Source organism: Teleopsis dalmanni, chromosome 2, assembly GCF_002237135.1.
Source record: "Teleopsis dalmanni isolate 2A chromosome 2, ASM223713v2, whole genome shotgun sequence".
In the NCBI taxonomy this organism is placed as follows: Eukaryota; Metazoa; Arthropoda; class Insecta; order Diptera; family Diopsidae; genus Teleopsis; species Teleopsis dalmanni.
Window position 1 is genome coordinate 159,187,393 of NC_051847.1, and position 23,502 is coordinate 159,210,894.

Below are 23,502 nucleotides of genomic sequence, written 5' to 3' on the forward strand. Positions count from 1 at the left end.
GAAGCTCAGCACCTTTTGAATGTATCTGAAGATTGATTTGCACGGGCACTGATGCATTTATTTAAAAATATAGAAGAGCGCAAACGCAAAATCTGCGCGAATGTTCATATAAAACATAAAAGCACATTGAATGAAACTAAAAACTGCTATTGCTTTTTGTAGTTTTATATACTTAATATGCGGGCATGTACACATACCTACATGCAATTGTGAATAAACAAATGGGTTTTCAAGTATCTTCACTAGAAATTAGAAGTTTGACTATATTTCTTCTCATATCCCATATCTACTAACAATGAAGTTGGCTCTAAGCTAAAATGTGACTAATATATGTAATTATTATTTACTAATAATGGCTATAGTTATTCATTTGCTAACGAACAAGTAGCTTTCTATGCTTTGGAACTGCTCTAAAGTTTGGAAAAGCCAGATAATGCAATATCTGGAGGGCAAGTATACATATCGTGTACATATGGACATATGCACATATTTTTTACAACGCATTTCCTCATAATTTTGAAAATTTAATGATGGAAATACAAAGTGGCGCATGTCCACAACTGTGCATCATCGAAAGCATGCAGATACATTTCACTGCTGTATCTGACATACCAACAAAACGCCCCTCTGCCACAGATTATGCTGTGAAATTGATGGAAAGTTGTGTTTGGTTACAAAAAGGAATAAAAACATAATGGCTCGCCAATATCAATTCACGAGCTGAGCTGAGATTAAATATAAAATTATACTGTAAAACCCATAAAATGCAAAGTAATATATTTTATTACTAAATTACAATGTATCATCAACAATATAACACTGTGATGTTAGTGAGTAATATCACCATAATTTTAATTCAATAAAAAGGCTTGCTTTTACATTATAATTTGCATGAATTTGATCTAATTATGCAGTTTAAATATGTATAATACATCACATTAATATTTATATATATAAATATTAATATTTATATATTAATAATTTATATATTAATATTTATATTATATATTTATATATTTTTAAATTTATATTGGCTCATCCAACAAAACATAAGCTGCGCAGCACTAAATCAATTTAATTTCCACATTAGAAACGTATTATCTTAATCCAACTCATGTCTAAATTAACACATTAAAAAATTTAAGAATAGTTTTAACCAAATTTAATGCAAAATATGTAATAATCTCATTTCCACCAGCTACTTGATAATACAATCTACTTAGATCACATCATCCCAATCATTTATCAACCTCTTTCGTTATGATGATATGATTATAAGACATTAATAAAATTAAAAAAAAATAATAATTTATATTATTTTGTATATGGATATATGAATTTATATGTATATTAAAATTAATTTAATATAAAAAATTTTTTTAATAAAATTATAAAATATTATATTTGCTTTCTCCGATAAATAGATTATTTACAACTTTTTGAAAGTGTTTTATAGCCTTATTTACAATAGCCGTATTTGTGCATAAAAACTGATTCACTGTACAATGTTCACATTGTAACGTAAGTTTAGATGACATATGATTAAATCAGTCATTCAAAAAATCAATCGTTGATATAACTGTCCAATCAGACTCCCAATACAGCTTTGCTTTTAGATTCAAGCATTCAATCAATTGACATCAATCCATTCTATTTGCATAAACATTCACTGTTGTGAGTTATGATGTTATGCAGCTAAATAGTAAGGGAAAAATAAATATTTACCAATATATGCACAGTTAAACCAATAGAAGAGGGACTGCTAAGATATTTCATGATATCCGCAACAGATGATCAGCCCAAAAACTCATTTGATTAAAAATAAAATAACTTTTGTATTTGAACATTTTCTCATTATTCTCTTAGTGTTGCTTTTTCAAAATTTTTTAACACTTGAAAAAAAATATTAAAATTACAATAAATGTCTATTGTATATTATCTGGGTAAAAGGAGCAAAGCAGTGCGATGTTACTAGATCTTTTGTGCTACAATAAAATCTAACCAGACAAAAGATACTCAGCCTTTCAAATAAAAACCAGAATACCCCACATTCAGGAGTTAATCAGTAGTTAATATCTCATAAAATATCTTCAATGTAGAATTTTAATGAATATAGAAACACAAATAAAAGATTCTGAAAAAACATTTGCTATAATTTATTATTAATGTTTTTTATAATAATGACGTATTGCAGAAGATGTATTGTAATAATAAAATACAGTTTTACTTTTGAATGGTTAAATCCAAACCGAATATATCACTAAACAATATAGAGTAATGCTCACTGCAATGAATTGACTCACACTCTAAAATGAATCAACCAAAACAGTTCTCGATGGACACAAATTTAGGCCAAGAAAACTTTTTCGGAATACTTCAAGTTTCCGTAAAGTATCACATTCGTTGAAAATGTCTGAAATTCAATAATATATGAGTGAACCGAGCGCCATACCGCTCCAAGGCAATAAATTGAACCTGCATTTATGTTTTTAATAGCAATTAACCCAATTTCTGCATACAGATGCATGCCGGTATCTGTTTCCTTAATAATATTACAAAAATAAATATTATTTGCAAAAAAGTAAAATACAAGCACAGTCAAACAATGATATTTTATTCGCAGTTATTGTTGTTGGTAGTTCCACAATATGGTCAAATACAATGGAAATATTGTTAGTTAGGGAAAGCACAACTTAAAATCCGCAATCTTCTCTACATGTTATAAAAGTGTTTTGCATTTGTCACAGATTTAATCCTATTTCTTTAATTTTTTTTTCAATTGTAAAATAATCATTCACTTAGGAAGTTAACGAAGCCAGACACAATATTAAAAATCTCTTCTAGAGTAATGATTACTTTAATAAAGTAGCAGGGATGACTATAAAATGACGATTTTTAGAATTTAAATTGAATCTGTAAATATTGATAAATAAAAGTTTAAATAGAACTATAATAAAACTAAATAATTAATTTAAAATTTATTTACAGAATTCGAATTTATATTAATAATACATACATTTGTAAGGATAATAATATTAGCATATCTGCAAACTGCAACATAATGCATTATATATTTTTTCAATTTTTTTATATACACCTCGGCACAACATATTGTTGCGCCTAGGGCTTAGATTTTAACAATAGACCTTAAAGTTCTAAAATTCGTGAAAAAATTTCTCGGATAATATTTTTATACATTTTAATTTATTTAAAATAAAAAATATATTAAAATGAATATTACTTACATTAACAAGACAAATCTTCACACTACCAACCCTTGACAAAACCTATCACATACGTGTATATCATAAATCATAATCATATCATTATCATAATAATAATAATCATATTAATGTTTATAAATCCTACCCTCACTTGTGTGAAAGTGACCCTTCGTGGTCACTTATCGCATTTTGTATTTGTAATCATATATAATTAAAAAAAGAATATTTGTATCTCATACACAAATTAATTTGAGTTTTGGTTAAAACATTCGCACATGTTCACTGATTAACGAGGTTTTAGGCTTTATTTTTTTTAGATTTGATAAATCTTATCCATTTTAGTTGTTTAAATTTTGGTGTATATAACAATTCAAAACTGTTGCTTTGGTTAATGTGGCCTTTCTTCGGAAATTTATTATTTTTTAATTAAAAACATCGTTTTGACAAAACCACAATGAAATTAAGGAAGGAAAAGATAGCATTCAGCCAAAGTTTATGTTAATAAATTCTTTCATTTATCGTAAATGCAAACATGCAAATTTATTTAGTGGTTTGATTAGTCTTTAAATTGATAAAAACTCAGTATAGTACATTTGAAATAGTTATTTGTAAACTTGGAATTGGCACCTAAAACGCTGCGAAATGTTATAGATATAATAGTTGATTTAGGTAAACTTTTAGTTTTTATGTACTTATTGAAAATGTATTAAAAATTATTTAATAATTTATGAGTTGATATTCCATAAGGGCATTTAAATACTGTATAACCGCGCATATATACATATATGCTACAACACCAATAAAAACATTACAGATATACGTGTATTCCATAATAAAAATTTTTTTTTAAAAAACAGCTTATTGTATTTAGTCTAACTATTTACATGTATCAGTAAGATAGAACCTTAATTGACGAACTACCAAAACTTCATGACGTTTAGACGAAAACCGACAACGGGTTGTTATAGCCATTTAAGTAAAAAGTGGTAGTCATTCTAGGATTTCTGTATAAGTCCTACAAAAGCGGTTTTTTCTTAAACGGTTTCAGAATTTTAATTAAGTGTTCACATTACAAAAGCAAAATGGAGGATAATATTAAAATCTATATTAAAAGCTTAAAAATTAAAATATGAATTAGAATAAATATTGTTTTCATAGAAAATACTGTAGGAAATATAATAATGCAACAAATCCGTATCAATTAATTAAATATTAATATTAACTGAATAATATTAACTGATATGTTACGCCGTATAGTATCTCATTGAAAAAAGAATGGAATAAAGATGTTTAACAAAGAGATGATTCACATATTTGTCAATTATATTGGATTTTATAAAGGTATTATATTTATGACTATCTAATAATCTTATAAACTTCTGTATTTTAAAGACATACAGAAAGTTAAGTCGCAAACCAAATAAATTATTTCCAATCATTTGCGGTTGTAATAGAGCACTCTACATAAAATAACATTAAGATTATTTAAACGTATAGTAATATTGTGATGCTCTCAAAACTCACTAAAATATTAATAATTCTTTATGCTATATATCCAAAATGAACTCTTTTATATTTAACATTAAAGATATTTATGCAGACCTTCCATATAAAACTTTTTAACATAAAAGACGTTAATACAGTTTTTTACAAATATATGTAGTGCTGTTATATAGCACTACATTTTTTTTTTTTTTTTGCAAATTATATTTCTGGTTTTTTAACGTGTTTGGTACTATTAGCTGGCATATATTTGTTTATTCGTTTTTTCATTTAGATTCTGTCAGCCGACACTTTTACTTTTAAATAATTTTAAATATCTACATATTCGTATATGTTTTCGTATATGTATGAGCTAAATTGATAACTGGATGCATAAATTTTAATAAAATAATGTATATGCAGAGTGACATTATTTATAATAACTACATTATTTTTTTAATTCTGTTGAAATCTTTGATATTAAAAGTTTGAATTGCAATAATGATAAATTGTATAAGATACCATATAATTATTTAAATACCTCTGCTATTGAAAAGAACTCTGCTATTTAATATAATATAAATATAATAATATATATAATAATGTATGATTTATATATATATAATATAATTTTATATATATTTATACATATAACATATATATATATATATATAATATATTTAATATAATATACCAGTAATATATAATAATATAATATTTTTAAATTTTGTATATAAAATATTTAGGGAATTATTGTCATATATTCATGTTTTTTTCTTGGAAATGTGTTTTATGATTATTAATATATGTCACTCAAATTAAATTTAAGGCAGATACTTAAACACTCATGATATGTAAAATAAAATTAAAATTGTCCGGCAAGTTATCACGTGTTGAGTTCGCACTGTGCATAAACCGCAATAAAAATAAATTCAATAATTTTACGGATATGTTTTGGAAGTATAGAGTCCACATACTTGTTTTATCAATTATGCATACACTTTTGTCTGTATGTAAGTGCATATTTTATTGAGTGCATGCACTTAAAATGCACAAAACACACGAAGCTGCTAGTAGCCGCACTAACACGATTCAAAGTGCAGAAATACATATGTGCTAACATACAATTATATACATACGTAGATACTTACGTAAACAAACGCTGACGATTTGATTTTGGTTTGGTTTTATTTATGAACATTGTACGATGTTTTTATTTTTTTTTTTATGTTATGTGAATCAGTATAGGTAGCGGCTAAAAACAATAACAAAACCGAAATAAAAACAAAATGCGAATTACAAATAATGAAGTAAACAAGAAAGATAAAATAGCAAAAGGAAAAACTAGACACAAAAGCTCAACGAGTTGCAGAAGAGAAAAACCAAAACAGAAACTCAATTCAACGCAGTAGGGAACAACAATAGCAAAATTGGTGCAGCAATAGTAGAGGCAAAAGCAGAGGCCGAAGCAGTATTAATGTTTACGGCAACAGTCTCAGCCACAACAGCAGCGAACAATCAGTCGCTCATTTACTCGTATGTGCTCGTCGTGAAAAACCAGCAAGCAGAATTGAGCCCCGAATACAATTGTCGAGTTGCCATAGAATCATTCTTTAATGCGCGCGCGAACTGCAAACAACAGTTTTGCTGAAGTGATATTATATAAATGTTAAAATATTTGAATTCAAAATTCAAATTATTTTGAATAAAGAATTAAAAACTAAAAACAAGTCAAGAATATAATACAATTTAATAAAATACAATCATTTACAAATAAATTTAATCATTGTATTAAAATTTAAAAGCATTTTAACGGAAACGGAACAAGTGAACGGCTTACAAAAAAATTGAAAAGGAAACGAAATTTTCAAGGATTTCATATTGCGTAAAAGTGTTCCGATATATGTGTTAAAAAGAAAAAAGAGGAATATGTAGATAAAATAAAATATTATATATAATTAAATTGTTTTTAATTAAAAAAAAATATATTTTCAAAATAAATTTAAGTGTTTAAAATAAAAAAATTTAATTTCTTTTTAAGAAGTTATGTATCAAGTGTTTAAATTTCTACTAAAGAAATTATTAAATAAAGCGCAAAACGAAAAAACCAACATTCAATGAAAATACCACAAAAAAATAACAAATATACACAATTTTCGAGGCCTACTAGCCCAAATTTTGAGTTTTAATTTAAATTAAAAAAAATAAATAAATAAAAAGCACACAATCCTGTCCGTCCAAACGGCAGCAGCAAACGTATAACACCGACAATACCGGCCGGCGTTTTGTGCCAATTTGTGTTGTTGTTTTTATTATACCGTAATACAAGCAACATACCAACAACATCAGCAGAACTGAAAAAATTTTTTGAGGTGCGTAACAACAACGACATTGTTTCATGCTTTCAATGTTGTTCCACTTAATTGTGTTGCTTTCTTTTCATGGTTTTTGTACGAAATTCTGAAGAATTAAAAACGATTTTTCGAATATGAAATGAAAATCTGCCTTGATAGTCAGAAAATTGTAAAGAAAATTGTAAAATCAAGAGAATTTAATTATTGCTCATAAATTAAATTCTTGTATATTTATTTTATATATTTTGCTTTAAAGTGTTTAAATATATTTTTTTTTTGCAATTGTCTATAATATTTAAGAAAATATCTTATTTTAGTTTGTGCACTAAATTATAAATTTTTTTATTAAATAATTAATCTTATCTCACAAATGAAAAGAAAAGTAAGAAATAAATTTTAATTTAATTTTAAATTTAGAGATATAAAAAAAGTACATATGAAGAATTCGTGAAATAAATTCACTTGTAAAAGTTTATCATTAACATTGTAACTAAATTTAAAGAAATTTATGAAAAATAAATAAAAAAAAACATTCATTCTTTTATTTAATATAAATGTTAAAACAAATTAAATTAGAACAAAATAAAAAAAAAAATTTTCTAAAAATGTTTAACCACTAAATTTTGGTTTGTCCAGTACCGAGACTTTTTATCTGCGACGCGACGCAATATAAAAAATATATCCTATCTTAAAACTATCATATTGGAAATGATTAATCCTACTGAAATGGATTTATTTCAATTAAAATCTTGATCAGTCTATACAGAAACTTTTCAGATATATATATAAATAGCCAGCTAACAGCACCAAAAACGAGAAATTTGTTGCAGATATATAGGAGTTGATTAAATAGATAATAAAATTAAATAGATAATAATATAAAAGTGCCAGCTAATAACACTACAAATATAAAAAACATTTTACAAATATAAATAAATAAGTTAGACTAAATAAAAGTCAAATTGCCAGCTTACAAGAACAAAAGTCTATATAACAAGACAAATAAAAAAACATAAAAGTGAATAATTTCACAAAAAGTTGTTCTAAAAACCTCTATATATCAATATAAAGAATATCAAATTAACATTTTATGAAAAATTAATACCGAAGCAAATTTATTTTTAAATATGAAATTACTAGTATAAAAAAATTCTATATAAATTCCATACAAAAATATTAACATACAGTATAATATTTATATAACATCTTACCTCTTCTTTTTTCTTGCTTTTAAAAATAGTCTGCAAATATTGAAAAATCAAATTTGTTTAAAAATATAAAATGTTGATAAGTTGCTCTCTTATACAAAATTATATAAAAAAAATTAAACATTGATATTGTTCTATAAAGAGCTTACCGGTAAAATTATGTTTCTTCTTCCTATATATACTTTTATTCTAAATATTCCTATTTTTATTTATTTCTTATTCATAATTTTTTTTTCAAAATTATTGATTCTATAACTGCTACTATATGTTGTAACTTAAATAATTAAAAAACTAAAAAAGTTAGAATATATATGGACTTATATAGGATACAAATGCTTATATAGAAATACATACGTGTTTCATATTTCACATAAACTAAATATTTTTTTCCAAATATTTTATGCTGCACACTAAATTATTAATTATCAATAATAAATTATTAAATCAATTATATGTATATGTATATTTGCATATAGAAAGTGAAATTCTTACTAAAGTTATTTTCAAAAGACTTTGTAATCTGAAACTGAAACTGAAACTAAAACCAACTCTTTTATCTTTTATTTTTCGACAGTATATTATGTTAAAGAACACTTTTTGTTAACTAAAAATTTAATAATATTTTTTTGTTGATTTAAGGAACCAATTGAATTAAAGAAACGTTTGGAGGAGGTACGTTTACTTGAATCACGTCGTTCAGCACGCTTAGCTGATCAGGATCGTGACACAGACTTTGCACGGCTTGCCGACATGGGTGGAGATCGTCGTAAAACATCACACAGCATTGAGGTGCCATTAACTCTGACGCCACAGCACAAGTAAGTCAAATTATAATTTTAATAGAAATAATTGTTATATAAGGACTTTAATTAACCGAAACCTTTTTACAACACACTAAAATATTGGAAACCTTAAAAAATACATATATTTAACATCAAACTAGACTATATGAACCTTTCTAGTAAAAACTATTTATCTCTATATTTCAATGTGATCTAATCTACCAGTATTTTAAATAGTGAAATAGACTTATGGCAATCAAGATGTTTCTTCGTTTAATAAAAATTTTTTGCAGATTTTGATAAATAAAACAATTTTTATTCTAAATCTGTATTGAAGCAACAGCGATTATCAATTTTACTATAGTAATCAAATACCTATATACACACCGGTAGAGGTATAATTTCTTGAATGGGAAACTTTTGTATTTATCATTGAACTCTACCCGAATTTTATATTTAATAACTGATAAACATACTTAATATTGTTTCTGATAAGGAATCGACCGGTTGGAGTTTGGATATAACTGGTATACAATCTACACAATCTACATGGTTCATAGTCATATTCCTATCAGAAAATCTTTCTGAATTTTAAATATTAGTTTATAAATTATTATTGTTTAATAATTTAACTAGTTTCAATGTAATAGTTTTAGTATTTTAGATTGATTTTAAGGTTTATTACTTTTAAAAGTTGACTCAATGAATCATCATCAATAGATAGTTCGACACACGTGTTTTTCGAAAGAATAATGAAATATCTAAAAACCATATTGATAATTATCGAAAGCCACTGAATTCAGAATAAACGCAGTTACTATACATATATATTTTTTCTTAGATTACTAGTGGGGACTAACTAAATAATGAGATTCGAAGTATAAAGATTTAAATAAACAGTATACGAATGAAATCACTTTTAAATGGAAAAGGCTGCCCAACTTATCCAACGTATTGAGATATTACGTTATATGTATTTACCCATATACATATGTCTGTTTGGATAATACAAACTCTTAAATTGAATCATTGAACCTAGTAATATTAACCTTTTCTTGCTCTCTCACTCATTATAGAACTTTACTTTAAATATTTTTAGTACGTATGTGAATATATGAATCATTCTCAATTCTGTTTTTTTTTTGATAACTGAAGTGGTGTTTCAGTATGTAGCTATTATGATTTAATTGTTAAAATGTCTCCATTTAGCATTTCAAACTGCTGGTTTTAATATATTCAAGTTTTGTGCTATGTGTTTTGATGGACTAATATAGTATGCTTTTTTGGTTATAGTGAATACAAAAATCATGATTCGATTTTTGTTGAGATAATGGTAGGTTGTATATAAAATATATACAAATATTATATAAATATATTAAGATAGAAAGATTTTTCAATTGCAGAAAATAATATTTGTTAGTATTTTCTACTATCAATCAAACAAAAATATCCGAACATTGCTAAACAAAATTATTCAGGCGAATTTATCTGTTAGATCTCAAGATCAACCTGGTGCAAGCTGTATAAGAAAAGTGCCAGTTAGCTGCTTCAAGTAAAGCGTAACCTGCTTAGCACTACGATATTATTGCTAACTAACTACGATATTATTATCACTGTGTACTAGAAAGACATACTATAAGACTGATTCTACACTATAATTTTTTTTGTCATAGCTGTGGCTTTGCGGATGGGGAGGAAACTGTACTCCACCATATGTATCAGTGTCCATCATTGGATACGAGAAGATTTAAAAACTTTAGGGCACTTTTTCTTATCGACTTAGCGACCAAAGCTGTCTACCTGTAATATTAGGAACTTAGTCAGATTCATGGAATTGTTAGGCTGGTTAACTTGCACTTGAATAGGGATCGTGCCTTTCGACTTTTTTCTACATGCACAAGATGAGTAACGCTAGTCCATGCTATCACAATAATGGGCCATTATTTGAGCTCAACCGCCATTCAAACCTTACCTAATCAGTATTTGTTAAATGTTGATTTTAGATACTAGATTATCAACAATCTAATAGTTGCAATGTCGAACTTTTATTTCAATTATTTTAAATGCATATATATTTGTATGCATATGTCACAAATCATGTTATTAACTACTATAATATAGTCGTACTTTGGTCTTGAATGAGTTCAAAATACCGGAAAACAACACTCATCTTACTTATATCTCATTTTAATCGAAATTATGGTTTTATTTTATTTTGTTTAAATTATATGAATCAAAACTTGAATATAAACTTTGTATTAAAAATGTTTTGTAGTTTGCGTTATGCAAGATTTGCGACGTCGGCGCGTAACTACGTCGCCAAATTATACGCTAAATATTTTTAATTAAAGTGCCACTTTGCACTTGATTGTGCCATTAATGAAAAACTGAATTTTCGGCTTCAGTTACTGCATACCATATACCGCATATTTTGAAGAATATTTAAATAATAAAAATAACAACATAAAATGTGTTAAAAGTTCTATTTGCTATTCTGTTATTTCAAAGATTCATGACGAGGGACGAGGCTATCTGTTAGTTATAGCCGAACAACATTTTGTGTTTGTATGCTAAAAAATGCGGAAATAGTAAATTAATTTATTTACTCACGCGTGGGCTCGCGACCTCTCTTGCTCACTCGACAATCACTTGAAAGATATGAGAATTTTATGCGTAAATTAAAACCGCGCGTAAAGAATGACGTTTGTTTGTTTTGTTGTCTGATTCGCTCACACATATGCGAAACTTGCGAGAGTAGTTGTAAGTAGTAAACAAGGTGCTTGCTCGTGTATCAGTTTTTATCGCTTAGAAAGTTATGGCTGCTGCAAGGGCTGCTGTGCCTGTGCTGTGCTTAAGGTTGTAGTTTACTGTTTGTAAATAGTTTTTTTTTCTCAAAAAAAAAAAAAAAAAAATAGAATATATCTTAATATTATAAAAAATACAAAAATACTAAAAACAATAATTAAAAGTTTATAAAAATATTGTTACGTCATATGTACGGAAATTTTTCTAGTTTTTGTTGATGACAAAATTTGTTGTTATTTTCTTTTTATTTTTATTTTTATATTATTTTGTGTTGTGATCATTATTGTTTATCATTTGTGGAAATTTTGATTATTTCTAGGAAATTGTTTTGTAGCGTAAATACCGGATCTCTGAAATGTGATGCCGCTGCCATTATCAAATGGTGATTTTTCTGACAAACTGATACGACTGTTTGCAAAAAAAAAACTCTTCAATAAAAATGAAACATTAAAAATATATAAAAACAACTTTTGTGTATTAAGATTTACAGTAACTACAAAAGTGAGTTATGTCGTATTATCGTCATGAATAAATCCCCGAATTCTTAACAATATTATTGTAGTTTAAAAAATCCAACCCTTTAGTCATGAACTTCCATTGAAAGCCAACAAACCCTTAGATCAACATCTTAGTTCCACTGTGAAATTATATAATATATAATGTAAATTTTTTTTTTTTAATTGTTATTTATTTTTTATTTTATCTTCTAAAAATCAATTTAGAACTAACAATAAATTATCACTGCTAATTGCTGTATTAGAAGAGAAAATAGATAATTAATTGTCCTTTTAGCCAAAGCTCCATCCAATTTCATTTGGATGTCGGGCATTATTCTATAATAGCCGGGTTTATATTGTTCCTTTTGAGTTTGGTTTCAATGCTTTGGGTAAGATTGCTTGCAAATGTATTTTGGTGGTTCCTGAGAATATAAATTATCCAAGAATCTCTATTAAGAGGTTGCGAAACATATGATCAAAATCGTATTTACTACTGAAATCATAGAATTCGAGAATCCGATTATCCGAGAATAATAAATATGTTAACAGGTTTCTCAATCTCAATATGTCGAAATGCAATTACCACTGAAAAAATTGTTAATTGCTACTTTTCAAAGATTGGATTAAAGGACGCTGACACTTGGAGATTTTGTTAAATGCAATTTAAGACTTTCATTATTACCATTTCTCAAAGATTGCATTAAAGAATGTAGACGTGTTGAGAATCAGTGAAATGCAGAATGAAACATCCATAAATCCCAACTATATAAGGTCCGATATGTTGAATCAAGAGACATTCTTAGGTTTATTTAGAGCCTAAACAGAGGGTAAGCTATCTAAGAGGACATGATGTTTATATAAGCTGGCTTATATAAGTATAGTAGCTTATATAATACAATAAATCTCGTAGATCGTGGTATCCTATTGTCAAATTTAGTAATAATAATATGATCTCATTATTATTTAAAAATATGGTATAGTCATGAACATTTGGATCAACAACAAAAATACTGGTAGATTGGTTGATAAATACCAAGATGAAGTGGAAAGAAGATCGAATCGTACTCAATTAGCTAAAATGTGTATTTTTACATTGACTGATCATCAAAAAGCAATAAAAACATGTTCATTCAAATTTTGCAAGTCCAAGATTGTTTTATTAAATTTATTTTTTTCTAATTATTTAAGTTAATATTAGATATATAAACATAGAAGTAAAAGTATTTTGAAAGTTGTTGGGAAAAACCATCACAACTAGTCTCATTCACGCTTTTGTAAAATGTACATAAAACTATTTCTGCAAGATGAAGGAAAGGTTTGCGATTTGTTATCTACATTTGAAATGTATGCAATACTACGATTTTTATATTATATATTATATATATCTATAAATGAATTTCATATTTTATTTTTAAATTATCTTGGTTCTGTTAAGTTGACCTAAATAATTGTTTTCATTTATTATTGCAAAAATATTATTCGAAATGGTTTTTTCTCAATATATTTTGATCCTTTAAGTGTGTTTAAAATATAGTTACAGCTGTCATTTCTGGCATTGCCCTATTGACCCTACTTATTAGATTTACCACACCAAGTACATATTTATAAATAAATTCTACGCGGTGACGGTAACACTCATTTATTTACTTGTAATAATCGCTAAAAATAGTTACCCTGGTACTCGATGCCATACATGCATATTGTTGAAACGCAATGTCGCAATACAATTGCATGATTGTTTGCTTAATTAACAATAAAAACTAATTAGCACTTTACAATAACAAATTAGTGTAAGAAAATATTAAATAAAAACTAAAATTTTTATAGTGAATAAAATAATCATATGTTAAAAGCGATTTGTTACAAAATCGTATAGTCAAAATCATATAATATACCTAAGTATGCAATATATCCATTAATCAGATAATGAATCTGCTAAGAGTTTCTTTCTCTACAGTTGTTATAGGCTTGAATACAAATTGTGTATAATTTGTATCCAAAAAACCCATCTTTCTTGATTCCCAGCAATTATGTACTTAATATATTTATTACTACTTGTACAATGATATACTTAAACGGCTTTGACAACTTTACGGAAGCGACAAACGGGTTTTGTCTACTGTATTAGTAAAAATAACAATTTGAGTTGCAATAATAGATAAGCAATTAAACATAGAATCATTTCATCATATAACTGAAGACATTGTGGCTATCGAGAAAAGCTTGAAACGTTTAAATATTCCAGCGATCTTCATGTAGGATCAAGACAAATGAAGTGAAATTTCTTTGTAATCCATCTATCAGTACTGTATGTTAGTTTAAATTACAAGATTTCCGACAGTACAATATACCTGTACTCTTTCACAGCTTTGTCAATATGTGAACTGACTATTTATTCATATTTTGTCTTTCTTTCTGATGGTGGATGGTGCAAACACAGCTATGCAATAGTTTGGCTCGAAATACTTGTCTAAAAATCACTGTCTTATTTTTGTTACTCAGCCTATCTGTTTTTGAACCCATATGTTATCTAGCCAACTGTATCTTTTATCAAAAGTTAGACCTAGATGTTTTAAATTTTATTATGCTATATCCACATTATAACTTTTATTTTTCTTGAAATTTGATTTCTACGTCTTGTAATGAACATAGCTTTAATTTTTTTTACATTTACTCTATAATTTTCCAACGTTCAACATTATAAAACAATGTTTATCCATATGAAAAGCCTAAAACTAAATAAATGTTAATTATTCTTTGGAATTATACTTCTATATTAGCATGACCTCACGATAAATACTGCGCTTTCGACAATTTTGTGTTCACTTAATTGCTACTTTTATTAGACCCTTTATATACTTGCATATGGACATGAGTTTAGTAGTAACGCTACTTGCCTATTTGTATTATGTGCGAGAAACTGTAATAGCAAAAATATATAAGTAATAATAAAATATTTTTTTATTATTAAAAGTATGAACTCAACACGCAACAACAACTCACGTATTCAAATACTTCTGGAGTGTTTGCTTGTTCATAATTCTATACGGTATAAGCCTATAAAGTATAAATTTAAAGTAGAGCCAAACTAGTAACAGCTGCTACCACGTCCACTAACTGTAAAAAAGCTACAAGAGAAATTACAACTAATGATATACATATATGAGACATTCAATACGGTAAGCTACGGTAAACCAATGCAGCAAATAGCGCTCAATGTTTATACTATTTGAGGCAAAATAGAAAGAGTCAAACAGTCAGTGTTATGTATTTCTTCTTCTTTTTCTATGCGTAGAACTTCATACATATTCAACTGCATACATATAGAATTATGTGTATGTGTGTGCGTGATTTAAGTTTACATGTCCCACAAAGCAATGTATATTTATACTGTAGGCTTCATTTCCTGAATACTTGTATACTACTGGCTAAACAGGTTCCACGTTCGGGGCAGTTGACCATTCAGCTACTCACTCGACAGCTGATTTGTATGCAACGGAATCTCAAGTGCGTAGTCAGGTGACCAACCATGGCACACACTCCATGCACTTCAATACATAGTACGAGTACGAGTACACAATTAAAAAATTAATAAATCATTTATGCGCAATTAACTTAGGAAAATTTAAATAAAATTAAGAAAAGAAAAATAATGTTAAATTTGATTTTGAAGTCAATTATGACGAAAAAACTATTTTCATTATAAAAACTATTAATATAATAGCAAGGTTTTTTTGGAAAGTAGTAAAATCACAACTACAAAATTTTATTATATTTAAATAATAAATAAATTTTATTTATGTTATTATTGCAATTATTTTACAATTGAGTTTTTGACTGACCATACAGTAGTTTCAAGTATTGTCAAATACCCATCATCAGTGATTTTTTAAGAAAATATTTCTTATATTTAATCATAAATTTAATGGAAGGGTTTAACTCTTACCCTCTCAAATTTGAAACTTAGACTCAATGTTGATTGGCCAACTGACCCCAAACCGTACTACACTTGTGTGTTCCAAATTGGAGTTTTGTTAATTTGCTGTGAAAGCTCATTGACAAATTCAGTTATTATGTTTAGCAATATTAGCAATATATTGAATATATATTCTATATTTAATTAATTATAATTATTTTAAATTTTTAAATAATTTTGTAATTTATATTGCAAAACGAAATTTAAATATAAAATCTATTAGAATTAAATTTATTTATTTAGATAAATTTTAACTTCCAAAATAAGGTTTTTCTGTGTTTTTCTGTAAATTTAAAAAATAGTTAAAAGCCGTTATAAAAGGGCACACCTTTATTCACTGACCTTCATTTGTGTATTGCAATTATTTTCACCAATTCACCTCAGTTTTGTTTTACAACATATTTTCTTATTATTTTTATTTTAATTTTTTCCCACCTGTATTCGTGATTTTCACTATTTAGTAGGCATTTGCTGTTCTTCAATAGAAAGAACAGCGGATGACCAGGGCGACATTCATGTACGTAGACGTTTTATTAATAAGCTTTGATGCACTTACACCTCCCGAAGTTAACCAAATAAGCTACTGCCACTTTCGTCGTTCGCACTTACCGTTGCTACTGTTAGTGGTAGCTCGCATAAGCCTACATTGTCGCGCAGTCAAGTTCAACTTGGTTACTGTTTTCCACTTTAGGCGAGGCGAGGTACAAAAATCGCAACCTCTACCCGATGGCACATTTGTTCATCGAACAACACAAAAAAAAAGTAAAACAAATCGATTTGGTAGGAATATAACGGTGCAAATATGCTTACACATATACACACATATATACACAACGTATGCAATTTTCTACTTTTACCATTGTTGTCAGTGCAGTTCAGCAAAATAAATTACCATTTACTAGCAATCGAATGGTTGCCACAGTTACAAAGATTCATGTCAATACTCTAATGTCACTGATTAATGGGCTTTTCATACACGACTTCCACAAATATTTGCTACAGAAATGATTATACTTGCTAAAGGTAAAGAGTGCTTGTTCGTATGGAAACAACTTTTTTAATATCTTTAGTTAAGTGTATCCTCAGTATATAAGCTAAACTATTGCTTACAATAGTTGGAAATATATTCTAATATTACAGAGTTTTTCTATTACAGATGTTAGTTACTGATATTCAGATAAAAGGTTGAAAAAATGTAGAATATACCTAAAGCTATTTTGCTGCGTAATGTAAACAGAGATACCAATATGTCGTGTTACTAACACAGTTCTCACAAGAAACCTAAATCCTTCATTCTTACCGATGACAACTCTGACAAACTGTTAAAAAACTATTTCTCTAAAAACAAATTTCCTCTGGAAGTCACAACCGGACATTCACAGAGAGAATGCTTTAATTGTTTCTTTTATCTGTAAGTATCCAAAACTTCCAATGAGTATTAAAAGTAATAAGCAGTTTCTCTGCATGGATTTCTATACAACAGTGGCCGGAATGAAGTATAGTAAGCCTTGCAGTATACATGCGGTCCCTTTTAATAAGATAACAAAATCTAATTTTATTATGTGAAAACTATTTCAACAGGGAAGTTACACTTGACCTAGGATAAGATAGGTTCTCTACATATTTCGATTTTAAGCCGCAAGCAAATGTTCGTTTAACGACTGGAAGTTTTTTTGACGTTCATTTGCAGGATCATATTAAACGGATTCTGTGTGGGCTACCCTCTGAAGATACCACCACAGAGCTGGATGTATGGATATAATTTAATATTAGTATATAAGTTTAATGATTATAGAGCCGTTACTACAAAACTATAGTGGAACAGAGTATTCTTGAAATTAGATTAAATTGCATTGTTAAAGGTTTATTTTAGAATTTAGTTAGTGAACATTTAACTATTAAAAAGGTGAACATGGGGCAATGCTTCCCCTAAATGTATATACATTTAAACTTAAACTGTCATTTATAATTGTAAGTTTAATAATCTTTTATATATACACTAAAGATAGTCTAAGGAGTAGTGTAAAATATTTGTATAAAAAATAATTTTATTTTAAAATGTATATTTTAAATTTTTTAACAATAATTTAGTTGTTATATATAAATAATTTCAGTGTTAAACCTATTATATTAAATTTTATTGAAATATAGGTCGAAAATATTAGTTAATTGTTCTTAAATAATATAACAACAGACATTAAATAGTACTTTATTGCTTATGTCAATAAGAAAATTTTTTTATTTAGCATAATTTTATATATGACTTCGTGGTTTAAAATAATTTCTTATTATAAATAATTAAAAATAATAATAATAAGAATAAATTAAGAAACTTAATTCAACTAAAATAAAAATCTAAAATTTCATACATGCTTCATGACTTTACAAAAACAAAAATCTCAAACATAAAAAAATAAAATATTCAAACATTTTCGAAACACTCAAATAGACCATTAAAAAATTAAATTGTCTACAAAAAAAATAAAAAATAATAACAAAAAATTGCGTAGTCCAAATATCGACGTAAAATTAACAAGTAAAACAGCAATTCATGAACAAAAACTTCAATCAACAAAAAAAAACGAAAATATTTTTGTATTAACAAATAAAGGCGAAAACACATGAAAAACAACACAGAAACCTAATTTTTGTATTTGCACCGAAATAGTTTCGCTTATCAAGTCAAGCAAACGCAAAATAAGTTTGCCGAAATAACTCTAAAGCATGTTTTTATAATGCGTACATTTGCACCCGGCACTTGTCACACCCGCCAACTCGATCTACGAAACGTGTTTGATATACGCACACTACCAACTAATACAACTGACAACAAATTAACACTCAACAACAAAAACAAAAACCCAAAAATCGTTGCCTTAAAAGATAACAACAAACGTACACGCTCTACAATAGTGAACCGCTTCAAACTCTAGGGCTGGCTGCGAGTAATAGTCAGTTTCATGCTGGCAATGATCAGTTAGCTTTCCCAAAACTGCTGTTAAGCCCATAAGACAATAAATTCGTTGCTCCAAACGTTTGCCACGCACAAGGCCCTATGATAGGATGAAAAATTTTGTTTTTGTAAATTAACGTAATTTTACGTGATAAATTTATTCACTAAGAAAATAAACCAAAACAAAAAAGAAATACTTCGTCCCCCGTTATATTTATTAAATATTTACAATTTATGGTGTGCGAAACAAATTTAGATTTTTTTTTAAAAAAATATACACGCACAAAACAGCTATAAACAAAATTGTCTATTGGATTGTGGTTGCCAAGCCAGTTTAAAAACAAAAATACGTCAAGTTAAGAATGAAGCTGCACTTTATTTATTTATTTTTAAACAAAAAAGAAATAGTAAATACGTATAATAGAAGCAGATCGCAATACGGAAAGAAAACTAAAATATTCAAAATTAATGTTTTTGCTCTATAGTATTTGGCTTGAAAATACTTGGCAATCTTTAATTTATTTATAGTTGAAGTAGTAGATTAAAAATGTTAATAGTTTTTAGATATTTAAAATGTATTATAGGATGAAATTTATTTTTTGTTATTATTCTTACTTTTATCATATTTTTGTTTTAGACTGATGTTATACTATAAAAACAATCACACAGGCAATTACTTGCTTCGAAAAACCGAAGAGATTTTCAAGATTTTCGAATATGAAATAAATAAAACACTCCTTTAGAAGAAAATAAACACAATATATGTTAGTATTTTTATATTATAACACATTTATTGTTCTTAAATCTATGAACGTAAAATGCCCAAGATTGGTAATAAGCAGAGCAATTCTTGCAAACCATTTGCTTATGGCTATCCGAAAAACTATTATTATTTTAAATAAATAAATAAAAGAATAAACAAATAAATAAATAAATAAATAAATAAATGAATAAATAAATAAATGTTTATGACTACCCGAAAAACTATCGAAAACAGATATTGAAAATGTTCAAAGTTCTGAAAGAAAATAAATTGGCTAAATTAATGCAGCTCTTGACTTAAGAACTACGCGTATCTTATATCATATACATATATGATATTGAACATTTTCAAAGTACTGAAAGAATATAAATTGGTTAAATTAATGCAGGAATGAATCAATGGCTACACGTACCATATCATATATTTTCTTCAGAAAATCTAAACATTGAGGGTAGGTCATCTCAGAAAAAGAACTCTAGAGTAACACACCGGACACATAAGCGGTATATATAGACTTTAACACAAAATTGAGCTTAAACTAAATTTATCCTATTGTTTTCATTTAATAATATGTTATAACATAGTATTAAAAACAAAAGAATATTACATTTTTTTAAATAAATACTGTTATAAATTTAACGCACCAAGCACTTTCACTTTTCTACGAAATAATTTCATTCCAACCAATACTTGTTAAAATTCTGTTCTCAAGAACACTTTTTGTAATGTTCGCTCATAATAAACAAACTCTTTATTTGAATAATTCACAAATTTGAAATGCCAATGAAAGTTGTTTCATGTCTAAATTTCCAAATAGCAAAATTAACCACAACTTAAAACTGTTAGCACTCATACCATTTATTTCCGTTTTAACACTTTTACTTTTTACACTTTTATTGAAATTTGTACATTTTTGTTTTATTATCAAATTTCGATAACAATAAAAAGTTATCAACGTGAACGCCCTTGTAAATTTATGATAGTATTCAAGTAAAATTTATTTTAATATAAATAAAAATTTGTAAACGGAAATTCTTTCATTAGACAAAATAGAATATCGCTATTCAGAGGGTAATTCTTGATTTTTTATATCGAGAGCATTTCCATTATGGATCTCAAATTATTGCTAATATATACTTTACGATCCAAATAATTTATCAAAGTTTTCCTTATTAAATTCATGAATTTGATATATAATATATATATATCCCGGGATGGCAACAAGGAACATCCAAGAGTGACTATATGTATATAATAGATAGAAAAAACTAATTTGGGGTACCAGATACCAGGTATCGGTACAAGTAACCGATACCTGTTGCAACGGTCTAAAAATATTGTATTTTCCCTTTTCTTGAAAACACGTTGTATATTATACCCATCCACAATATTTTTTGGTTTTAGAATTATTGATCTAACGTAACAAATATAGCTACATCCATATTATTATTTGTTACCGACAATGTACAATCCATGCCTTAGAGATGGAATTTTCCCAGATATATGGAAAAGGCAGCGATTAGTCCTTATCGACAAAGGCAAGGGAAACAGAGATATTCCAGTAGCATTTAGACCACTGTGTTTGCTAAATACCGCAGGAAAACTCTATGCTGATAAAGCCTAGACTAAAACTTGCAGTAGAGGCATCTGGTTGATTCAGCTTTAGACAATATGGCTTCAGAGCTAAAAAATTCACAATAGGAGCCAAGACCAGTAGTACTTCTTGTCACCTTAGATATCAAAAATGCCTATAATAGTCTCCGATAGAAACCCGTACCCGTTTATATAAGCAGAATAATTAGAAGCTACTTAACAAACCAACAATTAGTCTATTCAGCAAAAAATGGTTTAAAAACGGTACAAATAACGACTGGAGCAGCGCAAGGATCAATCTTGGGACCTGAATTATGGAACATCACTTATGATGACATTTTGCAAATAGAGATGCCTTTCTAGTAGCTTACGCAGATGATGTGGCAGCAATTATTTCTGGCCGTGATACCCAACTAGTTCAAAGAAAACTCACACAAGTGATACTGAGAGTACAGGACTGGTTAAGCTCGCATGGCTTACAGCTGGCTACTCATAAAACGGAGATATTACTATTAACTCGAAAGCATATAAGTACAGTAATAGACATGCGAGTAAATAATAATGTGCTGAGGACCCAAAAACGATTAATTACCTTGGAGTAAGATTAGATGGGAAACTTACGTTTTGGGCGCAAATAAAGTATGCAGTAGAGAAAGCAGCGAAGGCCATTGCTGCCGTACCGTAGCTTTTCCCAGCTCATTAAATAAAAATTTTTAAAAGACTTTCTGCAAATCTAAACTGATGTCAAATGCTAATTGTTGACCCTAACAACTCACGAGACAAACTCTTCTCTTTGTAACACAATAAACACAATAACACAATAAATAAATATTTAAAAAAATTTTAAATTATACTTGAAAAAAATTAGTTTGTTAATACTTAATAATTAATTCGTAACATAATTATCCGTATCTGTGCAGAGGGTACTAAAATTTCGGCAAAGTCAAATTTAACTTTTTCAGTTTTTATTTTTACTTTTAATTTTTTTTCTTTTGTTTGTATATAGATATATAAATAAACAAAAAAAACATATAAAAAGTTGTCGAATAAGCAGTTTTTATTATTCACTTTTCTTCTTATAAGTCAGAAGTGAAATTACATTTGAAAGCATTAAATTAAACTAAAAGAATATACGAAATTGAGGTTAGTGTGACATTAATATACTTAGAGATACATAGATATAGACAGTGCTAATACTTTACAAGTTAATTTGAAATTTTGCATTTTTGATGTCAACATATTTTACCAGTACTCAAAAAAAATTCTTTCAAATTTCTCTAATAATATTCATTTAGTAGGCATTTTTTTGGCATTTGTAAATAAAAAATTAGCCCTTGGCATACTTCTATTTCTTAAAGAAATCATTACTTATAAATAAAAAAATTACTAATAAATATTAAATAGTTGTGTATAAATAGTACATATATATAGATGTATATAGATTTATATAGAAATGAACAATGAGGACAATAAACTTGAATGCGAATAAATTTCTAATAATAATAATATATAATATAATAATCATATATATTTATTTATTTGTGAATTAACATTAAAAGTAATTTTAAAGTTATTATTATTAAAGTTTTTACGACCAACAGCGGTTACTACGGCTAGAAGAGTCCTATAGCACCAATTTCACTATTGATTAGACAAATCTCTTTAAATCTTTGTGAACAAAGTTCAAAACTAAATCTAGAGAAGAGCTCTACATCTGTTTTGACCACAGAAATAGTAGTTTTCTCATCTTCGAGGCATCATCTGCATTTCGAATTAACACAAATTTTAAAGTTAACTACTAATAATAATATTATAAATAATAATATATTTCATATATATAATAATATATGATACAATAATAATAT

The 23,502-nt window shown here is 27.2% G+C and overlaps 1 protein-coding gene across 1 annotated transcript in view; it reads left to right on the forward strand.

The window, feature by feature from the left end:
* The window catches only part of LOC119683087 (zinc finger protein 395), a 162,389-nt gene that overhangs the window by 80,713 nt on the left and 58,174 nt on the right, over window positions 1-23,502 (forward strand). Inside the window, exon 2 of the mRNA XM_038096692.1 lies at window positions 8,908-9,086. Coding sequence (XP_037952620.1) covers window positions 8,908-9,086 — 179 coding nt within the window. The remainder of the gene's footprint in view (window positions 1-8,907; window positions 9,087-23,502) is intronic.